This window comes from Protomyctophum bolini (genome assembly GCF_963924005.1).
Source record: "Protomyctophum bolini genome assembly, chromosome: 4".
In the NCBI taxonomy this organism is placed as follows: domain Eukaryota; kingdom Metazoa; phylum Chordata; class Actinopteri; order Myctophiformes; family Myctophidae; genus Protomyctophum; species Protomyctophum bolini.
The window spans coordinates 4,166,393-4,178,492 of record NC_137865.1 but is presented as its reverse complement, the minus strand read 5'-3'; the positions used below and the strand labels follow the sequence as shown (position 1 = coordinate 4,178,492).

General features: G+C 41.8%; 1 protein-coding gene across 1 annotated transcript; it reads right to left on the bottom strand.

The window, feature by feature from the left end:
- Window positions 1-2,191: 2,191 nt before the first annotated feature.
- Window positions 2,192-10,213, bottom strand: LOC308313822 (uncharacterized protein; the record flags this gene model as incomplete). Its single annotated transcript, XM_080761151.1, has 6 exons — window positions 2,192-2,314; window positions 2,493-2,635; window positions 2,972-3,043; window positions 3,300-3,392; window positions 6,617-6,712; window positions 10,027-10,213. The coding sequence occupies 6 exons, from the start codon at window positions 10,211-10,213 to the stop codon at window positions 2,192-2,194; spliced, it is 714 nt and encodes a 237-aa protein (XP_080617277.1).
- Between the last annotated feature and the right edge of the window lie 1,887 nt (window positions 10,214-12,100).

Sequence of the window (12,100 nt, the reverse complement as noted above, 5' to 3'; positions counted from 1 at the left end):
GTTATCGACCGGGCCGACGGTGCCGTAGATTAGCTGTACACGGACGGACAGACGGACACACACACACACACACACACACACACACACACACACACACACACACACACACACACACACACACGGACGGAGTACACAACATGCTCTCCCCATGCCTTCGGCTGGTGGAGACAATAAGAGGAACAATGGAAAAAAAACGTAATAGAACAAATAGGGGCTGACTTGATACACTATAGACATGTAATAAATCAACATCACATCTACATTCTAACTCAGGAGTAGGCAACAAACATGGCACTTCATGTCAAAAAGGTTGCCGACCCCTGTTCTAACTGATGTATAGATTAGTGATGTGACAACATGTACAGTACAGTGAAAGAGAAAGAAGACAAACCACATCCCCCACATAACCCCCGCCCGCACACAAAATGACAACAAAATTAACTTGTTGTGAATTTCCCTGTAGCAGGTTGGCACAATTTTAGGATAGTATTGCATTATATTACAGTAAGTCGGCCCAATGTTATAGAGCCCCAAACCTGTATGTTTTATCGTAGATGAATGCCCTGCAATGCAGCTGTACTTCATCATGCAACAGTGCATCATCGCACAAAAGCAGTAAATATAACAAATCTACTTCAAGCCCACAATGCGCCGCATCACGGTGCGTTGTGAGCTTGTAGATCAGCTTCTTTTTTTTTTTTTTTTTTTTGCTATTTTATGTTTTTAAAAGTATATAAAAAATAGAAAAAAGTTTTGGACATGAAAGATTTCCACCTGACAGGCAGCAACGATGTATAATTTGCGTTGCGTTATTGTTACATTACTTGGACAATGCCACAGGATCACATTGAGCGGGGATAAGTGACAAGACTTAGGTAAGGAATTAAACTTTGAGAGTGTTTTAGTCTGGATGATGCAGGATGTATATGGACCTATCCACACTTTTCCTGGGCTGTGTGTGCTCCAGTTCCTGTCGATTTGATCCAATGAAAGCCAATGAAACTGGTCAGATGACCAATGATATCCAATGAAATCAACAGGAACTGGAGCACACACAGCCCAGGAAAAGTGTGGATAAGCTCATGAGAATACATCCTGCATCAGGCGCTCTGCTCTTCTTGGTCCCCCAACTATACATTTCCTCTCTACATCAAATTGCTTAATGGGCAATTATAAGAAAACTACTCTGACTGGGGGTCGCCCAGGGCTCTATACTAGAGCCCCTAGAACAGGGGTTCTCAACCTGTTTGGCTGGGGGACCCCCAGAGATGCTTTGGCCATGTCTCGTGCCCCCCCGCCCCATCCCCCAATACAAACTGACTGCAAAAATAACTCTTAGTAATAGAGAAAATATATCATAAATTAATACTGAAACCAGATATAATCATTAAGGAAATGTATGCATGTGTACTATGTAAACTCTTAATTTCCATTTTCCAGCAGTTGCAATGTATTATTATTATTATTATTGTGTAATGCAATTGATATGTATTTGGCCGCAGACCCTCATCTAAAAAGACTTTATGCTGGAGACCCTCGAAAGAGAAGCTATTTTTTTAAAGTAAAAATTATACCTATAGGCTATACATTTTTCTAAAATGTACAAAAAAATTGCCAAACTACAAAATACCACCACACTTTCAGAACTTCTGCATTATCTTCACTGTGAAAATAGCTGATCTACAAGCTCACAATACATCGTGTTGTGACGCGATGTGGGCTTGTAGATCTACTATCTAGAACGTTCGTCTCCAGAATAGGGTCACTAGGGTTCAAGTTGTGAAAGCCAAATGAACAACATGCTCAGCTAAAGCATCATAGTTGGTGGTTTGTGTTAAAGTGGTTATAAGGTAGCTTAAACAGTTTGTATTTCAAGATAAAACGTTCAAGTTTTTAACATTTTCACTACTAATTACTACTGTAGCATCAGAACACTGAACTGCAGTTTCATCAATGAAGTGAAAACAAACCTCACATCTCACAGATTGAGGACCCTGTATCTGAACATCCCACATTACCCCATGTTCCAGGGTCAGTCCTGCGATTGTAGGCTGCACAGTTCCTGTCTCCTGCATCATCAGGATATCCACTGCCCCAGTACCTGCACAGTAAACAATGTATTTATTTAACCACATCCACTCAGTCACTCAAATAAAGTTACTTTGATTACAATGAAAACATGTCAAATGTCTCACTGTGTTGTCAGTGGTGTTCCATCCACCCACGTCCAGCTGCCCTGAGTAGTCCTGATCAGACCAATCCATGATCTATAACCAAGCAGCCCCCCTCCAGTCCTCAATCCTCTGATGAATACCTGATTATTTGTACATATTGAATCATCATTAATTGTATCCAATACACTTCTTCACTATACGCACGCACACACACACACACACACACACCAACACGCACGCACGCACGCACGCACGCACGCACGCACACACGCACGCACGCACACGCACGCACACACACACACACACACAAAACCTTACCTGTTCTTCTCCACTGTTAATGACCACCAGATCAGCTCCTTGAATCAGACATTCGTCTCTATTTTCCTGCCATGTTTTCCGTCCAGTAGTTCTGTAGTAACAGCTGCATCCAAACTTCGTCCATCCCCTGCGACACGGCTTGTCTAAAAACATTAAACAGGAGATTTACTCATGGATTGTACTGAAAATCAATTCTAACACATATAGTTGTAATAATAATAGTAGCCAGAGATGGAGTGGAGTGGAGGGTAGAACTAGATCTACTTTATCAATGGTGTTTTCTACTCCATACATTAACTCAAGTAAACATTCCTGGTATTTTTTACTTCGGATAAGTATTTCAAGTTTGTGATAGGCCTACTTTATACTTCTACACTTCTACACTTCTCAGAGGCAAATACTGTATTGTATTTAGTTTTGACTCCACTACATTGATGTATTTATTTTATTTCTACCATTTTAATTTATTCTTCTCTCACCTGCTATCTGTGTCTTCAGCTGGTTTACTTCACGTTGAAGCAGGTCCTTCTCCTGGTTCAGGTTGCTGTAGTCTGTTGTTGTTGCAAATATTGTAGTTAGTTCTGACTCCACTACTATTATTTTATTTATACCATTTTAATTTATGTTGTATCTTCTCTCACCTGCTATCTGTGTCTTCAGCTGGTTTACTTCACTTTGAAGCTGGTCCTTCTCCTGGTTCAGGTTGGTGTAGTCTGTTGTTGTTGCAAATATTGTAGTTAGTTTTGACTCCACTACTATTTATTTATTTATTTATACCATTTTGATTTATTTTGTATCTTCTCTCACCTGCTATCTGTGTCTTCAGCTGGTTTACTTCACTTTGAAGCTGGTCCTTCTCCCGGTTCGTGTCGTTGGTCATTCTATCACTGGCTGAACGATCTGCAAGGACAGAAATGGATGACAAAGACAGTTGTTACTACTGTTCATGGTGCGGTCAAGCATCTGCATGGAGCAGTGGACTGACCTCATGCTTCCTTCTATGCTTCCTTCTATGCATTCCCCAGCCGGGCGTAGCGCGTGGAAGGAACACGTTCCTTACCCCTCCGTCAGGCACCCCGGCTGGCCAGGGGGAGGTAGATTAATGACCAGGATTACTGCATGTTTTTGTGAGGGTGCCTACCCACATTTTTGAAAAATCTCTAAAATGTGCCTCAAATCTTTCAGAAACTTTTTTTAATTTCGACGTCATGCCTGAATGGGTTAATAAACACAAATTAAATTATTGTATTTGCACTTTACAATTATGAGTTGGCACTATTATTTAAACTTCACCACCACTAGCTAGCCCCCACGACAATATCATTGTTGCAATTTGTACACATTGCAATAATTATATTGTTGTGGTGACAAATGTTGTCTTCAATGTTCAGATTAATTTAATAGATTTCTTTTAACTGTAGGCTATGTTCCTGTGCTTTTTTCTGCAAACTGTTGCACGATTAATTTAGAGCCAAATAAAAAGCAATTGAGTTGCAGACAAATTTATTTTTATTTAATTCATGGCTCTATAGTTAACGTGATTCAGACAGAAAGACGTCGAGTCATAATAAAAAGCTCTGTAGAAGTTAGTAGTTTTTATTTTCTAACGTTTTTCGTGTAGGCGTATTGATTTTGAGATGTTTCCTCAATGTGGACGTGCAACTGGTGCAAGTTTCAACATCCTTTGCAGGAAACCATGGCATTGCATTTATTGCACTTTGCGTGCTCAGCCTCAGAGTAATTTCCCTCTCTGTTAACCACATTCGCTCCGCGGCGGTGACCGCTCGCTGAATGCACAGAACAGGGGTATCCGCCCCACTCACTCACTCATCGCAAAGTGCAATAAATGTGATGCCATAGTTTCCTGCAAAGGTTGTTGCAACTTGCACCAGTAACGTTGCATGTCCACATTGAGGAAACATCTCAAAATCAATACGCCTATGAGTCACAAGATTAATCTACTCATGTAGGTGGGGTGACGTCACCCCAGTAACTTGGCTCTGCATGCATGCATGCACAGACACAGCGGAGCTAAATGACTGATGAGAACCGTTTGGGGAACCGAAATAACTATGGAACCGGCTCCGGATCCGCAATGTTGGAACTGGGTCTGGAATGGACCCGGTTCTGAATCCCAACCTTAGTCCGGACTAGAGTTTAGTGGGCCTAGAGTTCCCCTCAAGTGGGCACAGGGGAGTATGGGGAGTGAGCGTCACTGGATTTCTCCCTGGGGACTTGGAGCACAGAAGAGCAAAGTTAAGAAGTCCCTCATGGTCTTCTCCTCTGAATGTCCGAGGTGGCTCATACATGTCCCATTAAAGCTACTTCAAAGCCCAGTCACGGCATGCTGGGGAACGGAGTGTGGAGGAGGTAGAAACTATAAGGAATTGGGGTTTAGCTTAGGCTAAACGTTGCCTGGCTCACTAGTCCCACTGCTCCCATGTGGACCATGCTGGCTCTTACTCCCGAGATAGGACCTCTTGAGTTAGCATATAGGTAGTGAGGACAGTCTCCACTGATGGTGGCTAAAAGACCTCCACATGTTGCAGTCGTGTTCCTAAATGTATGCATGCTGGTCCCAAATGGACCTCCTGCTGGCTCCTAGGCCTGAGCTATAGGCGCTTAGAGAGTGGGCATAGGTATACAGAAGGGTCAGACCCACATAGTGGTGGTTATAAGACCTAGGTCCCTATGTCGGACTGGCTCACAGGAGAGGCGGTGTCTGACCATTAATATTACTGGGGCCCCCAGTGACTGATCATTATGGCGCAGAATATCCTCTCCCCTCTCCTCTAGAACAGCTACTGTAGTATGAAAATGCAAAAAGTGCAAAGATCACGGAATGAGGGGCGCCCACTGTATTTATATTGGTCACATGGCATCCTACGTTGTCATTTAGTGTGCCCTAAACAAACATTAAAGTCCATAGTCTTGGCTGCCATATGACTTAAAAAGCCACGCATTGGAAGGCAGCAATGCTTGTTTGTTGGGTATAGCAGCAGGGACACAGCGTGGAGGGAGGTTATTGGGATTCTATGGGGAGACCGAGACTGGATCGAGCCCAGGGCTCAAGGTTATTGCCAGCAGTACCAAACACAAAGTAAATGTGAAATTAATTGTACACACACAGCTACTACAGTCTCGGGAATAAGAAGATGTCTGTGACAAGCATAACTGAACCCTATCCATGCCACACTCCACCACCTGCCTATATACCAAGATACATGTGTGATAGCTCTGTACTGACTTCACACCCTCTAGTCTCTAGGCCCATGAGGGGCCATTTCTCTCCACTGTATCCCCACTGAGGAGTCCATCTTCCCCATAGACCAGACAAGTGGCCAATTGGTCCTACTGAGTGTGTTTGGTGCAAAGACACTCAGCATTGTGAGCTTTTATAGATCGCCTATTTTCACAATGTTTGTCCCGGCCCACAGTTTGGGAACCACTACCCTAGGGGACATATTTTTATTATTATTATTGCCAGACACCTTTACAAACAAAATAGTGCAGACATTTCTCTGTACATTTCTTCCATGATTTGTGTAATATTCCCAGTCTAATGAGTCTATCACTTGGCAGCCATGCTTTTATAAATGTCACATGACAGTACCGCCCAGTAATAATGAATGTATTCCTTATTGTTAAGCTTCAACAGAATGTGAATTTTGTATAGGTGATGAATTCACCAATCCTGGGCAGTACGGCATTATAGAAAAGGGAAATGTCCTATTACACTGTTATAACCTTATAACCAATTGATTTAATATATCATTGTACTTGTAATTGCTTGACTATAATTTATATATGCTAATCGAATTCCTAGATAACCAAAACATAGGTTTAGACACCAAAATTACTTTTCTAGGATGAATAATGGAGGAGTAATGGTATTTTAAGAACTGGCGGCGGCCATCTTGAAGAAAACACATTTCGGGTGGTCAAACTTTGGTAAACTTTTAGTATATGTTATTTAGGACACCTAATACTACAAAAATTAGTTGAGAAACCTTTTGTTACAATTCTTTTAGGGTCAAACCATATTCTTACCCGCCTAATGTCACAGCTAGGCAACAAACTCCCTGAGTGAGTGATGTGGTAGTTTAGTGACATGTAATACTCACAGTGCACAGCCTGGGCTATGTTCGCACCGAACAGCATAAAAGACAGCATCCCCAGACACACAGCAAGACCCACAACAACTCTGAAAGGCCTTCTCCCTGTTAAGACAAAAACAAGATAAGAGTAAATGCCGTTAGCTAAACCCAACCGGACCAAAGTACTTTGAAATGACCTCTAAAATACTTTAGACATAAAGTGAATCACTTCTATAACCGTCCTCGGCCTCAACTCTCCTCCGTCTCACATTCCTTGTCAAGACTGGAAAAGCATAAATATGCAGCTTTCAACGATGAGAGCTTGAACTATTGACAAGTTAACAAATGGTAACTATCTTGATTATTACTCTCAGAGTCCTTGATTGGTTTAATGAAAATGGCACTTATCATTATTTTTAGTAAATTATGTAGCCTACTTAGTTAATTCAGTCAGAGAACTCACAAATAGACATAAGATGTAATGCGAGTGTGAATGCTATTTTATTTTGGCATTCGGGGGTTTGCTATACCCTCTCTCTCTCTCCCTCTCTCTCTTTCTCTCTTCCTCTCTTTCTCTTTCTCTCTCTCGCTCGCACGCATGCACGCACACACACACACACACACACACACACACACATACTGTGGGAGAAGGAGGGACGGCCGGGCCAAGCTACACCAGGCAATTTTGCGCGCGTGCGTATGCGTTTACTGCGCGCGTACAGTGCGTTTGGATAGGACCAATATAGTGGACCTCACCTTTGGCGAGTGACCTTCCCCTTTTGCAGAGAAGTCTTTACTTTCCGAGGCGAGTCGCCAAGACCAATCGCCCCAGAAAGTGAAGCCTTCTCGGCAAAAGGGGAAGACCACTCGGATGTAAATTCATTCTGGACTTTCTGAGCATGCTCATTTAGTCATTTCCATTGCGCTCCAATTCCACGGCGCTCATATCCAAGGCGCACCGAGGAGTTTGCACATGAAGTGCGTTATTTCTTGCATTTTGCAGCTCCGAAATCCCCCCCCAAAAAACGTGGAGCAGGCTGCAGTATGCAGTGATGATTGATGATCCCCCTGGTCTGTGAGTGTTCAAAGATACAACCGTCCCGAGTTGATCATGATCACTTTCGAATTATATATAGGCTAATCGTCGGGGTGTTGCGGAGAGAGGACGCAATGCCGTCAGCCCGCGCACGCACGCACACACGCACACACACACACACACACACACACACACACACACACACGCAGTCCCAAGAATACGCTATTATGTGGGGCACATCAGCGTCAGCCTGTAGATCAGCTCTACACAATGTATGCCTATACGTGCATTGTGCAAAGACGAAGCACAAATAAATCCAATAGCCGTGTGAGGCGCGCAGCGAAAAGTTGATAAATGCGATGTTTTACTGCTTCGTGTGTGACTGTGTGTGTGTGTGTGTGTGTGTGTGTGTGTGTGTGTGTGTGTGTGAAGAAGCCTTTCTAACCAAAGTGCTGAAGTATCAGCAGCTAACGCAGACCATCTCACAGCTAGGCTACAGATGTAAACTTTTAGTTTTTATCTTTGGCAGCCTAGGGCATGTGCATAAGTTGGTTGTGAGGGGCTTACAAATGTAACTGGCTGCTCTCCCACTGTCAAACTGCACTGGCAGTGTTTATGTCCTTTGTACAGTAACAAGGTATTCCTGTACTACATTTGACTCTTGTGTTATATTCTTGTGAAATATTCAGTAAAGTATTCTGGTGAAATATTCACCCCAATTTGCCATTTTAAGATTTCATAGTATTTAGCATCTCTGAGCCCAGGAATGGGTGACAATAGATACTTGTCTCCACCCCTAGATACTTGCATAAACACTCCCCCCATCCTCTAACCACTCCACACTGTAAACTGCACAAAATTACTTGAGTGGACACTTAGTAAAAGAAGTATAAGGACATATAAACTCTTAGAATAAATAGAGATGAGAAAGTATCAATATTGCAATATATAGGATATAGGATATAGGACGGACGTTGTTTAGTGTATGTTTTGTAATGATACAATCTAAAAAGTAACTAGGCCAATAGGCTAATTGAGTTTTCAAATAAATACATGTGGCGTAAAACTGCTTGCAGCTAAGTAGGCTATAATTTATTCCATGAAGTTACTTGTAGTTTTAGACCCATGCTTTTAATTGCTAAATAAAAAAATGCTGTATGTTTACATTACCTTAGGTACCTTTTTACCCCTAAATGCATGGCTTGAATCAGCCGTGCACTGATGTGAAAGAGTCAAAACCTTACCAACAGAAAGTCAGGGGAAAAAATACCTTAGACGTGTGTTATGATCCTTCCACTTTTAAGAAGATCACACCAGGATTTGTACTACACTATGTCTTCACATTCAATATTTGAGCTGTTCTTCTAACAACAATGTCATGGATTGATCAAATTATAGAAACGACGGATTTCACCGCGACGCGCATGGATGTCATGGATTGATCAAATTATATAAAAGACGGATTTAGCACAGTAGCTAGCAAAGGCTGCAGTTGCTGAAAGTGAAGAAAACACTAGCCAAAAAGTGAAGACCAGTCGCCAAAAGGTGAAGACATTTCGCCCCAGGGGCCAGTGGTCTTCCCCTCGGGGCGAGTGGACTTCCCCTTTTGGCGAGTCGCCAAGACCAATCGCCCAGACTGCTCGCCAAGGGCGAGTGGTCTTGCTACCCACCAGACGCACGGATACCGCGGGCCATCCTACGCATGCTCTAAAAATAAGATCGGTTCTAATTGTTTTACGTGCGTATGCCCCCATGCGCGCGTATCTATATATCCTCCCGGAAGGTCCCGCACAAACCTGCCGCGCGCCACAGATCTGGTGTAGCCAAGGCATTTGGCTTACGCACGCACGGTCCGCGCGTTTAGAGTAAACGGGCGAGAAAAGCCTGGTGTAGCTTGGCCGTGAATTCTTTGAACCTATATGGTTTAACCCTGTAACACCCAGCGTTGTAATAATACAACATATTTGAATTAATTAGTTTAATTAATTAATATTCTTTTCTTATGGTATTTTTTCACCTAAACGTCATAATTGATGTTCATTGCAATGCCATTGGTCACGATATTTGCATATAAATACCCCCCACAGAGGCTGAAATTCACACAAATTAAAAATCTCTGGACAGACTGGACTGTAATATATGTTTTTTTTGTGATCATTACAATGTTTTATTTATTATCGTGAAAGATATCCCCCAAATGTAAATGATACATTTATTTTTATTATTTTAATAATTATTATAAATGTGCATAAAATTTGCACAAAAAATAATAATATATGTTTTACATCATTTCCTCTGATAAGTCCCAGCAGTAAAAAGTATTAGTATGAAATTAATCCGGGTTTTACAAGGTTTAAACGTGTTTGTATTGGTGATTTTAAGTCTTAGTAATATCTCTTACCAGACTTCTTCTTCTTGGTCCGTAGATCTCCATAGACGGCATCGGCTATCTTGTGCCGATCAAGACGCTCATAATGTCCTTCTTCAGACATTTCTACATTAGTTCTTCTTGCAGTGACGGTGGTTTCATTCTCATAGTCTGGATCGTCTTGGACCTCAATGTTTTCAGAATGCCTCGCTACAGCCATCTTGTACTTAAATTCTTCCTGCAGGTTTTTGACCTCTTCACAACACACTGACACTTGAGTATATATACTATCTTCACTACCCTAAACGATGACAGCACTGTTATTTTGACACACTGTATGCACCAATGAAAACATGTGCACACACGCATGCACACACACACACACACACACACACACACACACACACACACACACACACACACACACACACATCCTGATTGGATGAAGGCTGGGCCACCTAGCCAAAAACCACTGAACAACAGAAACCCTCTGTACCGTAACGTCATTAATGCACTTCTGCATTGCTTTCGGAACTCGCCCGAGTTCCGAAAGCAATCTCGGAACTCGGGCCGAAAAGCAATCCGAAAGTAATATTGCAATTATACAACAGTTACCCTTAAAGGAGAATTCCATGCTAGAAGACCTTTTTGCCTTTCTTAACTTTCTTTGTAGTCGTTATGTCCCCACCAAAGAGTTCCAGGTGTTTTTTTGTGCAAAAACTCCTTATTGGCGTATTTCCCCTATACCATAAGCCCTCAATGAATTGCATTGAATTGAATGGGAATTGAATGGGGCTATGGGGTGTTGTGCTCATTCGCTAAATCCAAATAAGTAGTAAAGTGTGCCGCTTGGGATATTATTCACATTATGAAGAGAGGATACAAAATATATATATATATATATTGAGCAATGGAAATAAGCAAATTAGCACAACACCCCATAGCCCCATTCAATTCCCATTCAATTCAATGCAATTCATTGAGGGCTTATGGTAGGGGAAATAGCCAATAAGGAGCTTTTGCACAAAATAACACCTGGACCTCTTTGGTGGGGACGTAACAACTACAAAGAAAGGTAAGAAAGCCTTTTAGTATGGAATTCTCCTTTAAAACTACGAAAATCGCTGAAAAAACATGTTTTTTTACAGGTCTAGTCACTACGACCACAAATATCCCAAGAAACTAGCTAGCCTAGCTACCGAGTTTGCTGCACTCTGGGAGAACAGAGCAGCTGAATTCTTTGTTTTGATTAGGTGTGGAGTGGTGCTCGTTTGAACCACGGCTAGAAGGCTGTTTCAACCAATCAGATTGCTTCCTCGAAACGACCTGTTGTATAATAAAAGCTCAAAAACAAATAAGGACACATTTTATTGAGCCGACAGGTTTTAGTCAAAATGACACAACAAATATGTACAGGTGCGTCCGGTTTGTGCGTGTGTTGGTTCCACTAGGGCCGGACTTATCCAGGGGGCAAACCACCCTTTTTTTAGGAAACCTGCATTTGTCATAACATACAAAGTTGTCCACCAGAAATAATATCACAACCTATATGGACAACTTTTTAAATTTAAACTTTTTAAAATAGTTGTAATGGGGGGTGAATAGGGCAAAATTTTAAACAGAGATATTTCCACGAAACTTCTCAGGTTGATCAATGATATGAATATGAACATTCTTTGTATTGCAAGTTTCCATGAAATCGAATATGGCCGCCACAATATGGCCGTCACAATATTAGCACCAAGAAAATATAGTTTTGGCTCTAACTTCTGAACCAGATGAGCTAGAAATGCAAACTTGGTGTGTAATTCATGGTTTCTGACCATGAGAGACTCAATGGAATATCTATGTTTATTATTGGGTGTGTCTGGACCCTTGTTGTGCATATTTACAAGATGGTGGCTATACCCGAAATAGTGCTTTACCATGATTTCTACCATGATTGTTGACTGTTTTGGCAAACACAATCAATATTAAATCCATTGGCTAAGAGTCATGGCACAGAAGGAACATGTATTTTTGAGCTTGCTTATTGTCAAAATGGCTGCAAACATGAAAAAGAAAAGAGACATTACATTTCCTGTCAGTTCCTATTACCCAAGTGGGC